Source organism: Colletotrichum godetiae (genome assembly GCF_030913485.1).
Source record: "Colletotrichum godetiae strain CBS 193.32 chromosome Unknown BDP55scaffold_36, whole genome shotgun sequence".
Lineage (NCBI taxonomy): Eukaryota > Fungi > Ascomycota > Sordariomycetes > Glomerellales > Glomerellaceae > Colletotrichum > Colletotrichum godetiae.
This window is the reverse complement of record NW_026851284.1, coordinates 212,211-233,072: the sequence shown is the minus strand read 5'-3', so window position 1 is coordinate 233,072 and position 20,862 is coordinate 212,211. Positions and strand designations below refer to the sequence as shown.

General features: G+C 52.0%; 7 protein-coding genes across 7 annotated transcripts; 4 read left to right on the top strand and 3 right to left on the bottom strand.

Moving 5' to 3' along the window:
* Positions 1-715: 715 nt before the first annotated feature.
* Positions 716-1,203, top strand: BDP55DRAFT_634708 (uncharacterized protein; the record flags this gene model as incomplete). The annotated part of the gene is made up of 2 exons (XM_060572695.1): positions 716-1,054; positions 1,105-1,203. The coding sequence occupies 2 exons, from the start codon at positions 716-718 to the stop codon at positions 1,201-1,203; spliced, it is 438 nt and encodes a 145-aa protein (XP_060426698.1).
* Positions 1,204-4,229: 3,026 nt separating this feature from the next.
* Positions 4,230-4,720, top strand: BDP55DRAFT_770753 (uncharacterized protein). The gene is made up of 2 exons (XM_060581097.1): positions 4,230-4,579; positions 4,692-4,720. The coding sequence occupies exons 1-2, from the start codon at positions 4,376-4,378 to the stop codon at positions 4,707-4,709; spliced, it is 222 nt and encodes a 73-aa protein (XP_060426697.1). The 5' UTR covers positions 4,230-4,375; the 3' UTR covers positions 4,710-4,720.
* A 2,287-nt stretch (positions 4,721-7,007) lies between these two features.
* On the bottom strand, positions 7,008-8,452 carry BDP55DRAFT_557983 (uncharacterized protein; the record flags this gene model as incomplete). The annotated part of the gene is made up of 3 exons (XM_060569748.1): positions 7,008-7,720; positions 7,770-8,196; positions 8,246-8,452. The coding sequence occupies 3 exons, from the start codon at positions 8,450-8,452 to the stop codon at positions 7,008-7,010; spliced, it is 1,347 nt and encodes a 448-aa protein (XP_060426696.1).
* A 4,371-nt stretch (positions 8,453-12,823) lies between these two features.
* BDP55DRAFT_557987 (uncharacterized protein) lies at positions 12,824-13,418 on the bottom strand (the record flags this gene model as incomplete). Its single annotated transcript, XM_060569749.1, has 3 exons — positions 12,824-13,030; positions 13,106-13,271; positions 13,321-13,418. The coding sequence occupies 3 exons, from the start codon at positions 13,416-13,418 to the stop codon at positions 12,824-12,826; spliced, it is 471 nt and encodes a 156-aa protein (XP_060426695.1).
* Positions 13,419-14,862: 1,444 nt separating this feature from the next.
* On the top strand, positions 14,863-15,790 carry BDP55DRAFT_695929 (redoxin; the record flags this gene model as incomplete). The annotated part of the gene is made up of 3 exons (XM_060577528.1): positions 14,863-14,986; positions 15,055-15,257; positions 15,614-15,790. The coding sequence occupies 3 exons, from the start codon at positions 14,863-14,865 to the stop codon at positions 15,788-15,790; spliced, it is 504 nt and encodes a 167-aa protein (XP_060426694.1).
* Positions 15,791-17,100: 1,310 nt separating this feature from the next.
* BDP55DRAFT_672324 (ribosomal protein L24e) lies at positions 17,101-18,763 on the bottom strand. The gene is made up of 4 exons (XM_060575524.1): positions 18,638-18,763; positions 18,368-18,418; positions 17,935-18,078; positions 17,101-17,802 (listed from the first exon to the last, which is right to left on the bottom strand). Exons 2-4 carry the CDS (start codon positions 18,416-18,418, stop codon positions 17,521-17,523), a joined length of 477 nt encoding a protein of 158 aa, XP_060426693.1. The 5' UTR covers positions 18,638-18,763; the 3' UTR covers positions 17,101-17,520.
* A 328-nt stretch (positions 18,764-19,091) lies between these two features.
* BDP55DRAFT_695927 (adenosine-deaminase) lies at positions 19,092-20,632 on the top strand (the record flags this gene model as incomplete). Its single annotated transcript, XM_060577527.1, has 2 exons — positions 19,092-19,255; positions 19,480-20,632. The coding sequence occupies 2 exons, from the start codon at positions 19,092-19,094 to the stop codon at positions 20,630-20,632; spliced, it is 1,317 nt and encodes a 438-aa protein (XP_060426692.1).
* Positions 20,633-20,862: the final 230 nt, after the last annotated feature.

Below are 20,862 nucleotides of genomic sequence, written 5' to 3'. Positions count from 1 at the left end.
CACTGGATCGCGCCTTCCTCTTACTTCTCTGGATCCTTCCCTCTCTCCGGCTTTGCCTGGATCTGCGACTATCTTACATAGTCGTTTTCTTTCGCACGATGTAATTATCATAGGAAATCGCTCTCTTGAGCTTCCCCAAATTGTCTTTGCATGCCACTCTTGTTTCCTCACCTACCACCATGCCGTCTTCAATTGACATTATCATTTCGCCTGGCGCGCATGCTTCAACGAGGCGTCATTCATCGAACATCATGGTCTCATCCCACGACAGTCTCCGTGCCGAATTCCGGCAATACGATTCTGAGGAGTAGGCTTACCCTATTTCTTCACTCGCCGCCAGATCCTCATGACCGCTCGAACTACGAAGTCCCAGATGGTCTCAAAGAAAAGAGGACCCTCTTTAGGCGAGAGGGAATGATGTCCAGAACGGCCCTTTGCTTCGATCACGACAACCAACCTCATCTACTGGACAAAATACCAGCACAAAGATCCAGCCAACAACTTGTGCATCGAGATTGTGCGGTCCCTTTCCGGCGACATCGATGGCGATAACCAAGTGCTTTTGGTTAAGGTCCTTTCCAAACCTACGACCAACCCCAAGTTCCCCGTTCCCGACACCCAAGAACTTGCGATCGTCGAGATCTTTGACCCAAAGTTCTAGCCGGAGTATTTTCCCGCAGAAGAAGGTCCTTGGAAGGTGACATCCAGAGCCGACATGAGACTGAGCCGCGAGGCTGGCGCATACAAGGAATTGCACGACAATAGCCTGACTGACTATCCCCATCTCGCCCCTCAGTACTACGGCTGTTGGACGACCCGTCTTATGAGCTACTCTCCAGAATTCGAGGGAAGGACGCGACATGTTGGCCTTGTACTCTTGGAGCTTACTCAGGAAACAAGCATCCAAGATCTATGCCACTACGATGACGATGAGGTCCTGATCCCTCCCGAAGGACGAATCTGCTGGGACAGTGACGGCCCCGACCTCATCAACTTCGACGAAGAGAAGCGCAAGGAATTCCTAGCTCTATTACTTGCTGGGGCTGTTGAACAGGTATGCAAAGGAGTCTGACATGAGTACGTGGAGCCTGAGAACGTCCACAGTGGCTGTTGCGCGAGGAGCAAATCAAGCAAGAGCTGGAAAGGCGAGCGAATCTTGTACCAGACGGCGCTAGTAATGTGTTGGATCACAGCAGAGTTTAGACGGAAATGGACTTTCAAGGGATGGAAGTGATCTTTCACGTACTTACTCAGGAGACGGGGTGCTGGCAAGGGGATGACACAATAGTTTATCACTTAATACCCTGACTCTCTCTATAACTATTACTGCCATTGCTATTATTACTGCTGTTCCTGCCATTATGTTTCGTAATGTGTTCCGTAGAGAATATGTTTTTGAACACTGGACGTACGGGATAGTGAAGTCCTATAAGAAGGGTATGAGTACAGGCAGGGGGCTGCACTCTGGCTTTGACCGGCGTCTTCTTTTGTCACCCACTTGGCTGGGTGATGACTGGTGTTTGAGTTGGTACTGGAGGATGAGCGGGGTGGCGATTAAGATAGCATTCACATTGATGTGATTTTATGATGTTCCTGACATCTTTGGACAGAGCTTAGGTTGCATCCAAGGTACATGACTGAAGATGCCACAGCATACATGCTTGACATGGAGATTTATGCTTAGTCGGGTAATGCTAAAAACCTACCCGCAGGCTTTGGCCCTCTACAGTAGCGTGAAAGTTTCGCGGGAGGTCTAATTTTCGAAGTTAACAACCAGATGCAATGGCGAAGATACGAAATTGCCTGGACCACGACCCAGGTGGGAAAACCTGCTTGTTGGCGACTTCGAAAACGTTCAAAGCAAGAAAGATATCAACGACGGCAAATACGCTGACGGGTGGAAGCTCTGGGCTCGATCAATAAGATGTTCCGCCCTAACTATTGTAGAACGTGTTCTTAACTGCTTTCCTAGCACCATTTTGTTCGAACCTGGTCGGCACCCTTGATGACTTTGATTTCGCCAAAGATGTGGCCCTCCATCGGCATCGCGGCGCAGGAAAGAACAGAAACCCAATAGGTAAGTATATAATTCCGTTGATAGAGTATCTTTATGGACAAAAAAGGTAGTGACAAGCCTCGCGTCGTTGAGGGGAGACAGCCCACTCTGTAGCATGGTATCTGGCCTCATTTCCAGAGTCGCTTTGATCAACACGAAGAGTCGCCCGATCCGCGGATGACTAGAACTTTTCGACGAAGCTTCCTGGCTCCATAAGAAGTGGCTTGCATGTTATGGACATTAGTCAAGACGAAGGTTCTCATCCAGGCAGATTGCCATCGTGGGCTAAGGTAGAGAGCAGATGACAGAGGATTCCCCTACTGTAATGAACGTGTCAGTTCAGATAGTCGTGTCTTTTGAGTCATGGTGTGTAAAGTCAAGCAAGCAGAACCTTTAACGAGGAGTCTCGGGAGAAGGAAGACTCTAGACGGAAGAAAGAGACACTGATCATGCATGAACACGACCCATCTGATTCCCTCCCAACCCAAAATATACTTCCCGCCGTTCCAAGGATTCCTCGCGGCGGAAAAGATAAAGACCTGAAGAAAGTCTAAACTCTACGACGTGAAACTGAGACGTCCCCCAAGTAATAACTCCGGCTGACGCAGGGAAACTCGAGGCGAGAGCCCGTCCGCTTCCAGACATTGGGGCAATGCCGCAAATAGTGGGCCTCCCTCACCGGGCGACATTCGGACTGTGTTAGAGAACTGAGGCATGTGGTCATCCGCCGGTGTTATCCCACGGGCAAGTCAGCCCCATCGTCGAAACTACTATACAGAATCGGAACAATGTTCTAGGGAACCCGTCAGAGATAGTACAAAAGGTTTACGCATGTGGTCATTTGTCACCGTTTGTGGACGTTTCTTGTTCGGTTGGGGGGTCTTTCAGAGCAAACCCCTGTCGCACGGAACTCTCATTGAACCAGTCAGACGCGCCGTTTACGAGAAGCGACTACCTGATGCGGCAATGGCAACAGGAGAGCCTGGGAGGACGCGGAATTCATTGACCGACAACATCTACGTATGTCCCGCGTCTCCTTGTTGAACCCACGAGAAGCGATGCTTTTCTCACAGCAAAGATACATCAATAATAAACGACAACGGCTCGAAGAAATGCACTGTCGATCGCCACGCGTTCCCCACCAAGGGTATAGTGCTGGTTAGATATCCATGGGCAGATTCCGGGCAGCTCCATCGCACCCCGTACATAAGCAACTCCGATTCGCAGATGATGGTGTACGCGCGCCTACGGCAGCATTATCCGAACAAGACCATACCAAACGAGTGCACAGACAGGTACCAGATGCAGACTCACGAAGCACATAGGTTTTGATGCCCAAAGTCTAAAATGCCAAATACATCAGACCAGTCAGTCACATAAAACCCGGTCGGAAAAAACGAGGAACACGAACCATCAGACGACTAAGTGGTACCGTCCCCTAAAATAAACTGATGAACACCTTACCCCTGCTTTTGTCTTTTACAGCTCCTTTCCATCTTTGGAGACGCGTGCCAGGCGCCTTGCTTCCCATGCGTCAGGAACAAGGCCTACCACGCGGCACCTTGACTCGACCCTCACCGTCCAGGATGCCTTGAAACGAGACACACTCGCGCCAAGTCATGTCAGCCAAATCACTTCACCCAAATCTTGGGACGGGACTTCACTTATCTCACGAGACGAGCATGACACCCAGCTAACCAGACCACCCGGAGACTTTTCGAAATTCCTCTCCAAGGTAGCCTTCAGAAGGCAGCAACCTTGACTCGTGACACTCGTGATGCCTTCCGAACAGGTCGGACTTTCCTTCATGCGCAGTCCACCTCGGCAAGGGGGAGAATGATGATCTGGGCAGGTACACCGACTCGTTCTCGAACACTTGCGTCGAAAATACAGAGACAACCTAGGACTCCGGATCTCCTCCCAGACGAAATGCTAGCACGAGATCAGACCAGACAGAACCTAGATGAGCGGGACCGGTTCACCTAGTAGTCTGGATCCGGTCCTCGCCTACGGATTATCAAACATTCTCACCCGTCTGGGGCTGGGTGCCTCTTATGGGATGATGTGAGTCGATCGCAAACCACGCGTGGTCAACCAAGGTCCAGTGATATATAACTTGCCGTCAACCTCTCATATTTCATACTTTGCGATCCGCTTCACTAGATTCCTAAACATCCAACACTATCAAGACCATCCTTTAGCCAACATAATCAGAGTCATAATCATACGTTCGTCATCAACTCACCATCGTCACTCCAAGCAACCTAGCATAGCCTCTCAAACTCAAATTCAACAAAGCCGAACCACCCCATATTAAACATGCGCGCCTCAACAGTCCTCATGACCTTCTTCGCCGCCCTCGCCGTCGCCGTCCCAAGCAACCTCGACTCCATCAATCTCCCCTCCCTCCTCGAGACCCGCCAGTGCGCAAAGGCGGGAACGTGTTCCAAGGGCGGCGACAAGGGCGAGAGCTGCTCTGCGCTCAAGTGCTGTAGTGATTCCAAGTCTGGTCGTGGCGGACAGGTACTGTCTCCCCTCCTCATTTCTTACCTTTGTGTTCCTTGTTCTTCGTTGCCTTCAGTTTTGTAGAGACATGAAGAGAGAATAGTGTTCTAATGTGTTTGTAACTTATTAGGTCTGCTGCTGCAACTAAGTTGCGTAAATACTCATATAAAACACCTCGAGACGCAGGCGCATCTCAGTGCTTTCAAACAGAGCGGATTCGGTACTCCTCCTTTCACCCGAAGGAGAGGACAACATACACTCTTCCTTCTTCTTGAAACAGACACATATTTAGCGATAGACTAGCGACTTCATTATCAAGTTAAAATACTTTGCACTAGTCAACTTTCCTCGGTGTCAGTCACGAGACAGCCATGACGCCCTCACTCATGAGAATAGAAATGAGCTTAACCCCCGCTCAAACGCATCGTGCAATTCATCTCAGACCAGCGTTTCCTTCGTAACTTGAACAACAGATCTCTCAGCGAAACTTCCATGCTAGAGCGCTATCCAGCATAAAGCATGGAAGATGCGCGGCCCATCATCCCATCTCCTCTGAAGCTATCCACCAGTCATGTTGTCAGCATCCTAAAATCATGTCCATCGACAACGGAGTGAAGTAACTTGCGAATGCAGTTCAAGATTATCAAGAGGGAGCCCAAGAAGTTGAGGCAGAACTCTCCACGCTTTTCGGTCGCCGCGACTCGCATGACTCTAGGCGCCTGAACATCCGACTGGTCATTTGATCTCTTCGCGGCAAATGGATCACGGGCACAGGCTCCATTCTTGTTTCTCAAGAATGACTCGGGCGAGCGGGAGGTTAGGATTGGATGCCATGGTTTTGGCGTTCGAAGCGCGAAATACTAGCTCTCTAACGGCGAAGAAAGTTAGCTTGAACGGAAAAGTTAGGGAGGTGGCGACGGGCAAATATGATGAACCAAGCAGTCATAAATACATACTCCTCTCCTCAGTCCGATGGGATTTCTGGCGTGACTGGTATGAAGCTAGATAATTGAGCTGACCAAATTGTCAGTGACCTCAATATGGCGCTGAGGGAATCTGGACTCGAGATGCTTACAAGTTTTTCTTGATAGATCGCTCTTGTACTATCGCGACTGGAGACGCAACAGGACGCGAAGCTGTAAAGTTGGCGAGACGGAAACCTCCCGGAAGACAATTAGATGATGAAATCGTCTTTTCTTTTGGTGTCATGGAGTTGGGAAGGAAGACAATGGATTTTGTGGACCGCAGAGAAAGAATAAAGTGAAGAAAGTCTAAGGCGAAGTCTGATCCCATGACCAGACCCTCTCTAGCCTCAGGTTTTGGACTGAAAACTACCTTCCAGGGATAGATATACAACAAGGTGAATAGACCACGGGGTGAGTATACAGGCAGGACCAGGCACGTACCGGCCCGGACAATCCAGCGAGGATGGTTGCCCATTGGTGATCATCAACAACATACAGACATGACTCCATGAATCAAGTAGGTGAAGACTCCCCAGAGCCTGAGGTTGGAGCTTCCTGAAATTCATGGTTCTGCTAATCCTATCTCTTAGGCTAGTACAATCACTTCAATCAATACCTTTATCACATGTACTACTGCTATTCTTCTAAACTGATTCTTCCAATACATGATATCCTCAGTTCTTATTTGCAGCAGCAGACCTAAGAAGTACGAAGCATCTTTCACCAAGGTAGCTCACCTCAGCTCGCCTAACCACCTAACTAAGGAACTCGGTATGTCAGCTCCGTAATTGTGCCTTTGGCGACTATTGCCCCCTTCCAATCCCTCTGCTACCGTTATCTCTCACATTGAGTGTTAGTTTTGCCAACCTGAAGCCATCGAGTATCAATGGTAAGTCATCTAAGGTACCCAGGTTCTGGAATACTTTCGGCCGAGCAAAAGCAACTGGTGCCCGCTCCCCCCTTCAAGTCTCCATGTCTCACTTCATGACTTGGGCCCAGTACCCATACCTCAAGTACCCACCTACCTTAGCCCTGCAGAGCGAGACATCCTCCGTGCAGACTTCTGTCTTGAACCAAACCCAGCTCGACCCATTCACCACAAGCAAGACACGATACCACATTCCTCTTCCTTGCGACACGTGCAAAAACAAACATCGAGGGCAGAAATTCACTTTCCAAAGGGGTACCGTTTGGTAGATCTCACAATCAATGAACATGGAATTGTTCAAGAGCCCCTCGAAGTAAACGAAAGTTGATAACTCCAAGCACAACTACCTTACGTGTTATACATACAAAGCTGTACGACTAAACATGGTTTCTCCACCGTAGACGCCGCGCCCAAGCAAAATGGTATTTTGGTTCTCTTCGTCTGTTCCAAGCATTCTCAAGATACCCAATTATACCTATTAAGGCTACCAACAAACAGAAGCTCTGTGATGCAAGCTGTCCCAGCTGTCTGTTTCAGAAAAGGAAAGACACACTCAAAAGTACCCATGCTTGGGAATGGCAACAAAGATGGCGGTGAAGACACCGCCCACGAGTACGGCGCACAGCATAGCCTGGAGGAAGATGGTGTCCTGGATAGTGCGCAGAGCCGGCTCCTCAATCCACACCTCGCGGTCAAAGATCTTGCGGACAATGTTGCGCTTCTCGTACTTAATAACCCAAGGCTCCGACTCGTAGCTGTTGTTAGATCCAAACGTGTCGAAGGAAGTCTTGCGATCCTCATTCTCCTCGTCTACGAAGAGCTCCCAGGGACGAACGTGACGATGGTGCATACCGTGTAGGACAACACACATGCCCTTGTAGGCTGCGACCAGGGTAGAGATGCCCAGAACCCATCCGATAGCGGCTAGAGCTCGCCATCCGCGGCCGGCACGGCTGAGAGTAACCAAAATGGCAACGACGAAGGCGATGGCAATGAGACCAACGCCGAGAGCCCGGGCGAAAAAGACGCGAGCGGGGTTACCGTTGCAGATGGACCAACGGATGAAGTTGGGGTGAGCTTGCTGGCGAAGAGAGTTCTCGATAACTTTGATAGCCAAGCGGCAGGCAGTGGGATGAGTTGTGTAGGCGAGAGCATGAAGGGTGGCATCGCGTTCCTTGGCCGAGAGATTCAGCTGTCGCGGTGCACCCTCCATAATGTACGTGGCGATAACTCGATCAATCTCTTCACGGAATGGCTGGATGGTGACTAAGATACATCAGCAAATGATCTTCACCTCTCGAGTCTGGCAACTTACAAGGCTGCTTGGCACCCACGGCGGCGAATGCATCACTGGCCTGTGATCGGTACGAATCGGCGTTGGACACGCCTTGAGATCCCGTATAGACGGATCCTTCGTGGTCGTTTGGGGTGCGGGGAGGGGTGTGGAAGGGGTTGCTAGAGTCTTCCACGATGCCGGCGGCGGCGCCCTTCTTTTCGAAATCGGTTCCCTTGAAAATCTCTTGACCGGGCTTCTTGCGCATCCTCTGAGACTTTTCCTTGTTCATGCGTTGAAGTAGGTCGGCCTCCATGGCTTCAGTCCACTCGGGGGCGAGAGACATGTCAGATGTCTTTGCTTCCCCAAAGCGCTTCTGGAAGTCCCGGTGCCAGAGGAAGAACTGAAGATTTTCCGCAGCATGCTCGATGTAGATCAAGTAGTTCATGAAGTCACGGACGGTACAGGGCTGCCGAGTCAGTATTTTGGATGGAGTCAAAGTCATGGGTGCAACTTACAGGGCAGGTGCCACCGTTGATAATCTTGTCGAATGTGAGCGACTCCGGGATGCCCTGCAACTTCCCAGACTTGCCGGAGCGCAAGGATGAGGAAGTGTTGCTCTGCTTTTCATCACCGCTTTCGGATACATCTGAAGTGCTCTCTCGGGCTGAGCTGGTGTTGCTGACGTATACCGGTCGACGGTAGGTGAGAGGTAGAAGACCCATGGTTGAATGTTTGATAGAAGTGATGCGGAACGCAGCAGTCTTGTTGGAGAAGCGAATGAAGTAGGTGATTTTTAGGTTCTAGGATACTGAAGATGAGCGGATACCCAAAACTTTTGGTCGAAACAGGCCGCCTTTTAGCTGTAGTATTCAGGTCCAGGAATGACGTTCAACGAGTAAGACCGGACAAAGGTGATGGAAAGAGAGTAGTGTTGGGCTTAAGATAGGGTTGGAACGAACTACAAGCTACTGCACGGTCGAGAATAGTGCTCGCCTTGCGGGAAGGGTGGAAGGGTCTGGGGGCAGCGAAGAACACAACCAGGCTTGGAGATGAAGGAACGGGGGAACCGGTTGAGGGCACGGGGAGACTCATATAGCAGTGGGAGGAGAAATGCAGGCAGGCGTAGGCGTGCCTGTCAACCTGTGTCCAGATATCTTGGAGTACCTGCAGGACGATGGCTAGACCCCACACACATTTCGACGTAAAGACTACTTTGTTTGGCCATGACTGGATTCCGTTGACGGAGAGGGCTGAAGCTGGGCCAATCCAGAAAGCGCGAAATCGACTCTTGGCCGGGGTCCCTGTGGGACACTGGGACTTGGGATGGGTGAGGCGTCCAGACGTTTGTTGCTTCCTTGCGGAATGCGGACGGGTGGGAACGACATGGTGGGCAGGGATGTGCTTTCTTCTCGGACTTGCTTGGTGATGCTGATATTGAGGCACACTTGGCAGGCATGGAGGACGACGCAGAAGGAATAGCGCACCCGCGTGAGGGTGGAGGCGACGTACCGCGTACTATCTGTGTTTCTGAATTTCTGTAAGCAGCATAAGGTAGCAGGACAATGAGAGACATGACCATGGCTGTGGTTGCATATGGGCATGGAGGAGAAGAAGCATGAATGGCGCTAGCATCCGCATCGTTGGTTTTCAGAGTTTACGCAGCGAGCCCTTGCTTACCTGCCACGCCTTGCATTATTGTGGTCCTTGTTTTGATTTTGATCAATACGAGGAACTGCAGAGCTTTGCGAGGCGGAAGCCCAAGTTGCTAGGTATGCCATGGTGACAAGGCAAACGAGGACCGAGTGAGCAAACAGCAGTGTGACGACGTTATCGATTGCCCGGACGCCTCAAGAGCGCCCCATTCTCCCATTGCAGACCTGCTACCAAGCCATAGGTGACGAACCTCCCGAATCGGCGAAATCACTGTCGATCTCTTGCAGCATCGTGGCGATTGGTGGAGTGGCCCGGCACTAGCATCGAGGCTTTCCTGAACGAGTAAGGAGCGTCTGTTCGGCTGAGACAGTTCACAGCTGGGCTTGTCTTCCCTGCATGCCTGCTTGGGGAAAATCGACACTGCAGCGTGCAGAATTGGGTGGTACGAATACCTACTGCGTGGGAGATTGCAGGAGATCGGCAAGAGGAGAGCGTGGAGAAGAGACCTAAAGGCCTGGAGTTTTCCAGACTGGTCTAACAGTGATGAGAGATGCCTTGAATGACAATCGTCAAATGTTCTTCGGGTGCTGATTTCGCCTCAAGTTGTTGTAGCAGCAACACGACTGCTAGCAACAGATATTGGTTCAGGTCGAGCGAGGCACGGGCGAATCCTTTGGACTCGTTTCTCTCTTTTCTCCAGAGGACCGGGCCCGGGGCACGGAGGCGTCGGAGGCGGCCGTAGGGAGGTGGACCATGACGAGAGCAGGCGGCGCCTCCCACATCAAGCCTCACAGATTCATACTTTCCGTCGTCGTTTGGTGGTGGCCGGAGACGAAGACCGGGTCCGAGAGGCCGAGGCAGGACTCCCTTTGTTCTCCATGGAGCTGAATTCATCAACGGACCAGGCAAAGGCTTCCGTACTGGGGAGGCTGCAGTCCGTTAGTCCCCATCCCTAAAGCCCATCAAGTCGGATTGTGAAGGGTACTGATGGGTAACGTAAGATACCTAGTTCAAGTGAAGTTTGACTTTGGGTCTAGGTGTGCCACTCGCCTAACGGTGCTCAGGAGGAACTGATCCGGTGTGAGGCAAGCTGTGAACAGACGGTGGGGCTGCGACACAAGCGCAGGATTGCTGAGAGACGTGCCTGGCGTTTGCTTGGTTGATGAGAAATCAGTGTCCCCATCCGACCGGGGAGAGAGAAAAGATGAAGGTGAGAAGAAGAAAGACAAAGATGCTGCCCAGGTGGAGGCGGAGGAGAAAAAAGAGGCAAGGGGTTAGTGGTGGTGGTGATACTGTACGTAGTAGACTGTACTCTGTAGGCCGGAAGCTACTGGAAGGGTCCCCTGCATCAATGGTCTGTGCGCGTTCGTTTCCCAAGATCGATTGACGATGCTTCCTTCCTTCCCACTCTGTGTCCATGCCTTCCAGGTTGTTCGCACCTGCCATATGACTTTCGTAGGTGAGGTTCCTTGGGAAACTTGAGGATTCGACTTACGTAACACGTCCATCTAAACTGCTTCTCGTCGCAAACTTGATCAGACGACTCCAACGACATCCCAGAAATCAGACGAGATTACTTACACGAATGCTCTCCACCAAGGTCGACCACCTTTGACAAGCCCCAAACAGCAATTGCTTTTTGCCATATTATCACCTCATGCTAATACTCCCCTGCCTGGTCGCCATGCTAGTCAAGGACCTCATCAGCGAACCAGATCGGTAAGGCGAGAAACAATATCGGGACGACTAGCCTCTTCAACCCATCCCTGCGAAGAATGTGAAGAAGGGGCGCCTCGATCATGTCTTCTCGCCAATCGATAAATCTATCCCTGCTTACACCAACGGCCAATCAAGCCTTCGCTCAGTTGATACCCCATCCTAGTTTCTCAACTTCGCCCACCGTCACCCACCATCCAGGAAAGTCCAGCCAGCCGTGTCAGCCTACCTAGAGCAAACCTCATATCCAGTCTGTCAAATCAAGTCACCAAAGGCCTTGGTCTACTTACTACCTCGGCTTATTCGGGCTCGCTAGTGTCCCCGACCATGGTCGCCGTCGCCATCGCCCCGAGGTCAATCTTTGTGTGTCGCCGTCCACCCCCCTTTCAAGACTTGGGCCAACCGTTTTCCGAGCAGCGCCTTTTTCTGTGTAGCGTCGATGAGCCAGCTATCCGATCAAGCCAGCTTCCAGTAGCTCTACTCCGCGAATCGGCCATCTGCAGCATGGCAAAGACCACATCTTACTCCAACCTCACCGTCGCACCGCAGCAGTTGTCGATGCAGAGGACAAGATAGCATCCCATTCAGGTCCCAAAGCTGAAAACACCCCTGGCGCAAATCATTGCAGTCATCTCGAAGCGAACCCCCTCCAGGGGGATGGACGGCCCAACCAGTGGCTAGAACCCCTGTGCCGAGCCAAACGTCACACGTTACCCGATTGCGACGCTGCTTCCGGCCCGAGAGGAACAGATCGCCGGGCATGTTTCCAGCTGCGTCCTGTACAAGGTATTGGCTCGCCTATCGTGCCGCAAAATGGCATTGTGTGTATGTGTGTGTGTGTGTGTGTGTGTGTGTGTGTTCGTGACTGCTCTGAACGCGGCGTCATCGTATGCAGGCTGAGGGTTTTCATCACAGCCCGTCTCTGCTCTTTCTGCTATGGCTTCAGGTGAAGCTACACTTCTTGATATCCTCAAAGGCCTTGGTTGAAACGACACCAGGTTCGGACGATCTCATCTATCGACTCCAACCGTCGACCAGGGTTAATGGTTTGCCAGTTACCATCATCTAGTCCTCGCGCAAGGGCCGCTCTCTCCCCCCAGCTCTTCACCCTCTCTGCAGTTTCTGGGTCGTGGCGTCAAGCTCCTGCCATGCTCTTAGCGACCTAGGCCACACGACGCTAACTCTCCCCTACGTCTTTTTACTCGAAACCAAGAAAATTCTCTAGCGTGGACCATGACCTAAGTCACCTTCCTATCTTCGATGGCGAGATGGGTTCCATCAATGTCAGGAGCGTGCCGTCCATGTGCTGGCCCAAGGGTTCTGACCAAGGTGCTTGGCTACCAGAATTAGAGGGGACAGTCATTCGCACTTCCCACCTTGTGGAGAACGTGCGAATTCCTCGTGGGCGGCGTGTTGGCCATTTTTATGTCTTACTCTGATGGAATGTCTTGTGGCTGTCTCGCTCCTCGTCTGATTGATAACATTTCCACAAACCACCAGACATCGCGGCATAATTGTGACACTGATTTCAACACTGGATAGATCTATCCAATAGACGCACAAGTGTCAGCCGTCAAAAGTCTGGACTTATTACTTCGAGACAAAAATCCTGCCGCCAGGAACATGAGCCACAGCACGAGCCATTGAAAGTCATGCCCTACTAGTTTACGGGAAGGATTCGGATCTTTCCAGTTCAGACAATGTCTTGGCTCAGGGGATACCATCTACCAGTCCCTCTCAGAAATGTCAACGGTGTTCACGTCAACGCCATCCCGGAACCACCTCTGCGCGTCTTCAATTTTGACATCGTTCCCGCTCATCTGCCTCTTGCGCATAAGCCCATTCTCAGCAAAGGTCCAGTCCTCGAGACCATACGTCCGCCACCACTGTTTCGACTCATCATACCATTCGTACCAAAATTGGACGGCAATCTTATTTCGACGATCAGTAGTCTCCTTGAGGCGTAGCCACAGCTGCGGGGTTAACAGTGACTCTGGGGAGCTTACCTTGTTGTCGGTGAAAGCGAACAACTCCTTGCGCAGCCGGTAACCATTCTCCCTCTCCCATTTCTTGGTGAGCCATTGCTCAATTTCATCTCGACCTTTGAGAAAAGTGTCTCTGTTGCGCCAGATGGAGTCGACGGTGTAAGCCATCTTCACTTTTGCGGGGTTTCTATAGCGATGTCAGTCGGTGTCTGCTTCGGTCGGCGAGGGGCACGGACTTGGAGTTCCATCCATCCTGGGCCGCCTTCACCTTGATCCTCGCGGTTTCTTCGGTGAAAGGCGGAAATGGTGGTCTGGTTTCTTCCTGGCTGGCCATGATTCAAGCAATACAACTTGTTCAGTGATGATGCCTGGAGTCACGGAGCTACTACCGTGGCAATGGACAGCAGTTTTGAACATGTCAGTCATGTTGGAAGAGGACACGAGCAACGGACGATGCAACCAATCACAGGCACAGGCTGACAGGAGTTCGGCCTTTGTCAGCTGTCATCAGCGCCCTTGGCAAACACCGCGGGCTATGCTCTCACGGAACGACGTCAGATGAGGCGCAATAGCTCTGATTTTTCAACTTCTTCATCTCTAGCTGAGAAATTCAAAGCTGGCTCGAGCATAATGAGTCTTTCACATTTCGGATGGCTTTCGGCAAAAGCGCAGCAGTGTCAATCAACGGCCGACGCCGGCGCGGCTTCTACCTTCCCACACAGAGCCGCGCTGACATGCAGTGCGTTCTGGCGTTGTGAACTAGGTACCGGACGATTGACTTTCCTGGGTCCCGGCGGCCGGTTCTTCAGACGACAAAGTCACGGAAATCCAGACAAGCACATGCTCGCCGAATTGTACCACGTACAGTCCTGCAGGCCAAAGAAGTTAACATCAGAAGTGTCACGCCGGGTCTTGAGCACCCGGACCTTGCCATGATGACAAAAGCTCCCAGAGTTCAAGCTCTTGGCACAGTAACTCCGAAGGACGTTGGTAGAAGGCCGACAGGCTGGATGCTCGGACGGCCGAGAGGGCCCTTGTCGCCCCCCACCGGGGGAGAGAGGCCGGGGATCGGAGCCCAAACGGACGCGGCATAAATTCCCGGTCTTGCGTCATGTCACTCTGTGGGCCGAAAGGGTGCGCATTTGCTGATGTTATCAGAGTTCAAGGTACCTATCACCTACCTCCTCCCTGTGGATGGATACCTTACTCTGTCTGCTGTCACTTTGAAAGCTGTTGTTGTTATCTCCTACCTACCTCCTCGGGGGAAAGGATACTTTGTATTATTGCATGGCTCTCCAAAGCGAAAGCGGGCAAACAAGACAACTCTCCAGAATTCCGAGACAAATCAACCCGTCGAGTCCTCTTCTTAGTGCAACGGTAGGTCTCCGTGGTCCGCACTTTTTGCCCAATTGTATTTCGTCACAGAAGACTAAGAGAAAAAAAAAAAGAGGCAATGAGGCAATCAGTGAGAGGCGACGGGACCGCGGCCGGCTGTCCCAGGAAGGAGTGGCCGCCCCGCGCCTAAGGAGCGTAGTATCCGTATCTCAAATACAAATCATCACGAGCTCCACTTCCCTGGAAGCTCGCAGAATTGCGCCTGGGACCCTGACTCGGCGATCCCTCGATATCCCGCCCACTACTAATTCACCTGCCTTCCTTTATCTGATCTTCTTTTTCCTCTTTCCATTCTTCAACAAACACTCTGCCTATCTCCTCTCAAATTTCCAACTTGTCTCTTCTCCCACCAATTTTCAATCCACCCATACCAAATCATCAAAATGTCTGGTCTCAAGGTCGGCGAGCAGTTCCCCGAGGGCGTTGCCTTCCAGTACATCCCCCACCAGGAGGAGACTGCCGACTTCAAGGTCTGCGGTATCCCCATCAAGTACGACACCGCCAAGGGTAAGTCTCTCTCAATTGAAGCATCACGACCCAAAGACCATCGTGGCTAACTTGACTGCCTCTCACAGAGTTCAAGGACAAGAAGGTCGTCATCGTCTCTATCCCCGGTGCCTTCACTCCCACCTGCTCCGCCTCCCACCTGCCCGGCTACATTGAGCACAAGGATGAGCTCAAGGCCAAGGGCGTCGACCAGGTCATCTTCCTCGCCTACAACGACCCCTTTGTCATGTCCGGCTGGGGTAAGGCCAACAACATCAAGGACGACTTCATTGTGAGTTTTGGTCCCTGTCTCCGTCTGGTTTTTGCTGTCGTGTCTCCTTGTTTTTTTTTTTTTTGCTTCAGCTAGCAGCTCTAGCTGTGCTGTGCTGTTGTGCTGTTTTACCCCTCCCCCTCTTTCCGTGGAGCTCACCCCTTCACCGACTCCGATAAACGCCGCGGCCCCCACCCCCCACTCTGCCCCTCCTCAAGGGGGGTAACAAGAGTCTCGACATGATACCACGATACGCCCAAGTCGCCTCATCCGCGGTCTCGCCTTCGTGGCCCCCCTCCTCCATCCCGTCGGGCAATCTCACTTGTCATAATACCAAAAAAGAAAAAAAAATTCCAACTAACACATCACCACCCCAGGTCTTCGCCTCCGACGCCAACGCTGCCTTCTCCACCTCCATCGGCTGGAACCACGGCGAGCGCACTGCCCGCTACGCCATCGTCATTGACCACGGCAAGGTCGTCTACGCCGAGAAGGAGACTGAGCTCCAGGGCCTCGAGGTCTCTGGCGCTGAGCCCGTTCTCAAGGCTCTGTAAAGAGTCCCTTGCCTTGTGCTACTAAAGATTTAATGAAATTTTGCGTTGGGCGGGTTCTCTTTTTTTGATGATGAGAAATGAATGCCTTCAAGAACCTTGAGAAAACCAAGACATGGACTTTCTTTATAGACAAAGGAGGAAGACAAGGAAGCTTTCGACGCGTTTAGAACAAAAAAGCTCATAGAATTTTGAACTTTCGCTAGACGAAGGAGGGTTTCTTCAGAGATGAAATACTCTTCCACTTTATAGAAATAGAAGAAAATGAATGGTTCATGAAATTTGGTCACATTCGTGTCTCGTCTGGCTCGTATATTCGTTTCCTTGGGAAATATGATGATCCTAAATGATATAATAGCTGTATTGTGAGCTGTGCTGTATGTTGAAACACGTGTCATTGTAAGACGCCGTTGGAGAGCTCGGTAGAGCAACGGATTTGTCTCGGTAGCGGGGCTCGGAGATGCGACTTTGCCGCGAAGAGAGGCGGGGGAAGAAGGAAGTGATGGAGAGGAACGGGATGTCTCTTCACACGTTGAGAATGGTTTTGATCACTTAATAACCGGGACTGTGTAAGGAATAATAAGTTATATGTGCATCTTATTCCCATTGCAGGAATGATGCGTGTAAACGGCGAGTACCATGATTCGAAATGACCGATCTCGATGGAGGTGCATATTTAATGTGTTCTCGTAGAGAACGAAGTCACTGTCAAGTTTCAACTATTTTTGCAAGTTGAATTGAGATTATGGAGACGAGGTTATGAATGTTTATTACTAATCGTCTTTACGATGTTTTGATATAATTTATAACTCGGCTATTGGTCTTCATGTCCTTTGTTTGAGATGATCCATCTACTAGACGGGTTTCGGCGATGGACAGCAACAGCTGGATGATTCCACTATACTGTTGCGGAATAGGTAAAGGGGGTTGAGGCTAAAGAACGTTTATCGTCTGGAAAAAGCTCCGAGTCCCAATCTTGAGCGTGTGAAGCCGTGGAATCGAAGGATTGTGACTATCTCTCCATTCTCAATGGGGGGGGGGGCTGGGTATATGATGGCATTGTAACAGGAGACGCAATAAGTTTGATACTTTTTCGTTTTTGCAGCCTGAGAAAGGAGGTAAAGGGGACGGACGTCTCGAGGGAAGTAGAGGTCAGCCTCGTGGAGAAGGACTCAGATCTACGATGTATCCCCTCTCGAAACTGAGAGAGAAAGACCTTTACTCATGTCACGCTCCAGAAACAACATCATTAATCACATGGTTCGAAGCATAACAGGCTCGAATCACCGAATAGGGAATTCAGAATCAAAACGTTGGTAAGAATCCCCCGTGGGACAATTCCATGCAATTCCGTGCTACCGTGATTGTGTAGTTATAGAACCCCAAGTCCCGTTCAAAGCACAATGAACCCTCGACTCCAAATAAGTTTTGAACCTGGTCGTGTTGTGCCCACATCGTTTGTTGTCAGAAGCGTTCGTTCCCTTCTCTCTTAGAAAACAGTTTGGTCCTCCCCTCACCAGCCGGGAGGGGAAAGAAACCCTCGGCCGGGGTTGGGTTCGGCCGTTCTTGTCTTTTGCTCTTGCTTCCCGCATGTCACCAGCCTCACGCCGTCTCGACAGAGAAATGTTTTTACTCTTTTTTTATTTCATCATGTCAAGAGAGAAACAAGCCCCATCCATATCAAAAACCCATTTTTTCCCCATCCTCGGAAAGACTAGAAAAAGAAGTGTTGTTTAACGGGTACGGGCCTGGACCTTGGGAGCGGCGCCCTTGGAGCCCTGCTTGGAGGCGATGGGGCCCTTCTTGCCACCGGCGGCAGCGGTCTTGGCCTTCTCGGCCTTCTTGGCGGCGGCGTCGGCGTTCTTCTTGTCCTTGGACTCCTTGATGGCGGCGGCGCGGGCGGCGGAGCGGGCCTCGGGGCGCATGGAGCGCTTCTCCTTGATCACATCGAGGGAAGCACCGACGATGGCACGCTGGGCCTTGACGGTGCGGCGGGTGCGCTTCTTGGCGACCTCCTGTTGTTGGGGTCAGTCATCTTGCTTCTCTGGGGGGGGGGGGGGGGTTTGAGGCTCGCGACGCGTGGAGGGGTACGAGATGGTGAAATCTCAAATATGACCCCGTCCGGCGTCGCGATGGTTGGCACTCACCTCAGAGATACCCTTGCGGTGCTGGCGACGGTACAGAACGGTCCAGGCAATGCGGCGGGGGTTCTTGCGCTGGAGGAAGAGGGACTCGGACTTTCCGTTCTGGAAACGGAAGATCTTGGAGTCACCGCGGACATAGAGCTTACCCTGTATCATCAGAGTCTCGTCAGCGTCTTGTTCCCATGTGTGTTTGTGTCTTTGCCTCCTCCATCAAGTCGTCTCCTTTCAGTCATCTTTCCCTTTCCCCGTCGATCAATCGTCGGCCCCCCTGGCTTGCTCATTCATTCAAGTCGTTGCCCCTCATGTTCCTACTCTTCCATCTGGGGTTGAGCTTCCCTACTGCCCAGCCATGCCTCGAGCAAGTTCCTTCGATCGACTAGGGGAAAGATGATATCGGAGATGAAGGGAGGGGTGGGTGGCGTTGTCATCATCGTACCTTTCCAGGGTAGATTCTCTGTCCGGAGAACGTGTCGTCGTACGTGCGCATCTTTAAAAATCAGTCAGAAAGCGATCCCTCGAAAAGTTCGGAATATCTTCCTGGAATCGACCCTCAATTCGTTCTCTTCGTCTGGCCCAGCAAGATTGTCGAGGAAAGCGGTCTCTTTCGTTGATGGCGAAGTCGCGTTGTGCTGGGTAATCGCTAGGCCAGCAGTCGGAAGAAAAAATCGAGGGTCGACCGGACGAGGGGGTTATCTATTGAACGTACATTGGCGGTATTGAATGCGAACGTTGGCTGACTTGTCGATGAGGTCAAAGGGTTCGGGAAGGGGAGGGTAAGACCAGGCTGGCACTCTTCGCGAGATTCTACAATTTTCGACTCTGGTTCGGAAATTCGTCGTGGGAGGGTAGAATAGCCTAGTGGGCGTCAACCCTACGCGGATGGGAGAAAGAGTGGGTCCATTCGTAGGCTGGTGCGAGTGTCACGTGGAGATAGCCATTGCCGATACGATCCGCCGTGCGCCACATCTGTGGATGTGATAGACAAGGTACGTGGGCACTTAGTGTGGCTTATGTGTGACAACAGGCCCACCCGCAACTTCAAGTCAACGGTGGCCGACGACACACGCTCATGCCTGGAAGAAAATGTCGAGAAGAATCCGGTGATGAAAAGCTGTCTGAGGGCGACGAGACCGCTCATGAGAAAACCACGGCCGTCAAAAATGCCAGCCGACCCCGATGAGATTGCAGATGTTGTCCTGCGGCAGTTTAAGAAACTGCCTACAAAACGCAGGCCCCAGGTTAGAGACAACGGACTACATGAATGGGTTCCCCTGAGCGGCATCGTCGCCGAGAAAGATGGCGTTCTGACATGTCTCTCACTCGCGTAAGTCAGATGGCCATATGTATGATATCGTGTGGGCGAATATGGATTGTCTACGCGGTAGTTGGTTCATTTGGTACATACTTATGACGTTGGATCTTGTCTTGCCTATATCACAATGTTCTACAGGAACCATCCTCCTCGTAGCTTCCAGAATCAGTAGCAATATCAGACCTCATTTTAAGTCATAAATCTCGCCCATAACACCTGGCTAACACCTACCGCAGAACGGGCATGAAATGCCTCCCAGCCAGCAAACTCCCCCTAGCAAAAGGAAACGCCCTCCACGACTGGCACGCCGAAGTCCTCGCCATCCGCGCCTTCAACCGCCATCTCCTAGACGAATGCGACACCTACTCGCAGGGTACCAGCTCCCCTACCTCAGAAATCATCACCAGACGCTCCCCCTCTGCCGTCTCCCCCGCTTCACCCCAACCCTTTGCAATCAGAGAAGACGTCACCCTGCACATGTACTGCTCCGAAGCCCCCTGCGGCGACGCAAGCATGGAACTCACAATGGCGGCGCAAGAAGACGCTTCACCCTGGGAAGTGCCCCCATCCTCATCCTCATCCACAACCTCCCCGGACGTCACCACTCCCGCTCCCGCGCCCGGAACAACAACAACGGACACAAAGTCGACCCCCCTCCCAGGAAGAGCCTACTTCTCCCACCTAGGCATCGTCCGCCGCAAACCAGCCCGCGGCGACGCGCCCCCGACAACCTCCAAATCATGCTCCGACAAGCTCGCACTCAAACAGTGCACCTCCCTCCTCGCCTCGCTAACCTCCCTTCTAATCCATCCAGCCAACGCGTACATCTCCTCCCTTATCCTGCCAGAGTCGGAGTACTCCGCCACAGGCTGCGAGCGCGCCTTCTCAGAGAGGGGACGGATGAAGGCCGCGGCGGACGAGACTACGCAGTGGAAGGGCGGCTACCGGTTCTCGCCGTTCGAGGTACGCTCCACGACCCGAGGCTTTGAGTTTTCGAAACGGAGTGTTAGGGAACGGGTTGGAGCGGATAAGATTGCGGCTAGTAATCTCGCTGCCGTCTGGACTCTGAACGGCCGGGTGGATGAAGGCACGATGGGCGGCGTGCTGCAAGGGCGGAAGGCGTTCGATATCAGGGGCGCGAGTTTGGTTTCTAGGCGGAGGATGTGGGAGCTCGCGGCGGCGGTGGCGGATAGGTTAGCTGGGGAAGAGCTTGATGACGAGTACGAGGTTGAGGGGTTGTTGCGGCGGGCGTTGGATGTTGATACGTATGGTGAGGTCAAGGGCGGGGAGATGCTTGCTTATCGGAGGGAAGTGAAGGAGGCTGTTAGGAGGGCTGCGTTGGCGGGGTGGGTTGTTAACATTGGGGATGAGAAGTTTGCGAGGTTGTAGGATGAGATCCGTCACGGTGGCATGGATGCTTGGGCGTATGAGTGCGACGCAATTGAGGACATCAAGCGATTCCACTTTGTATCTCCTCATCTACTCATCATCTCATAACGTTATGAGTATAAACGGATTCATTCACTTTGTCGAGACCTCAGTGTTCCTCAGGGCCGGCATGAACGACAAGCCTCACGCATTTTCCTGAGTCTACCTCTCTCTCAGCCTCTTGACACTCC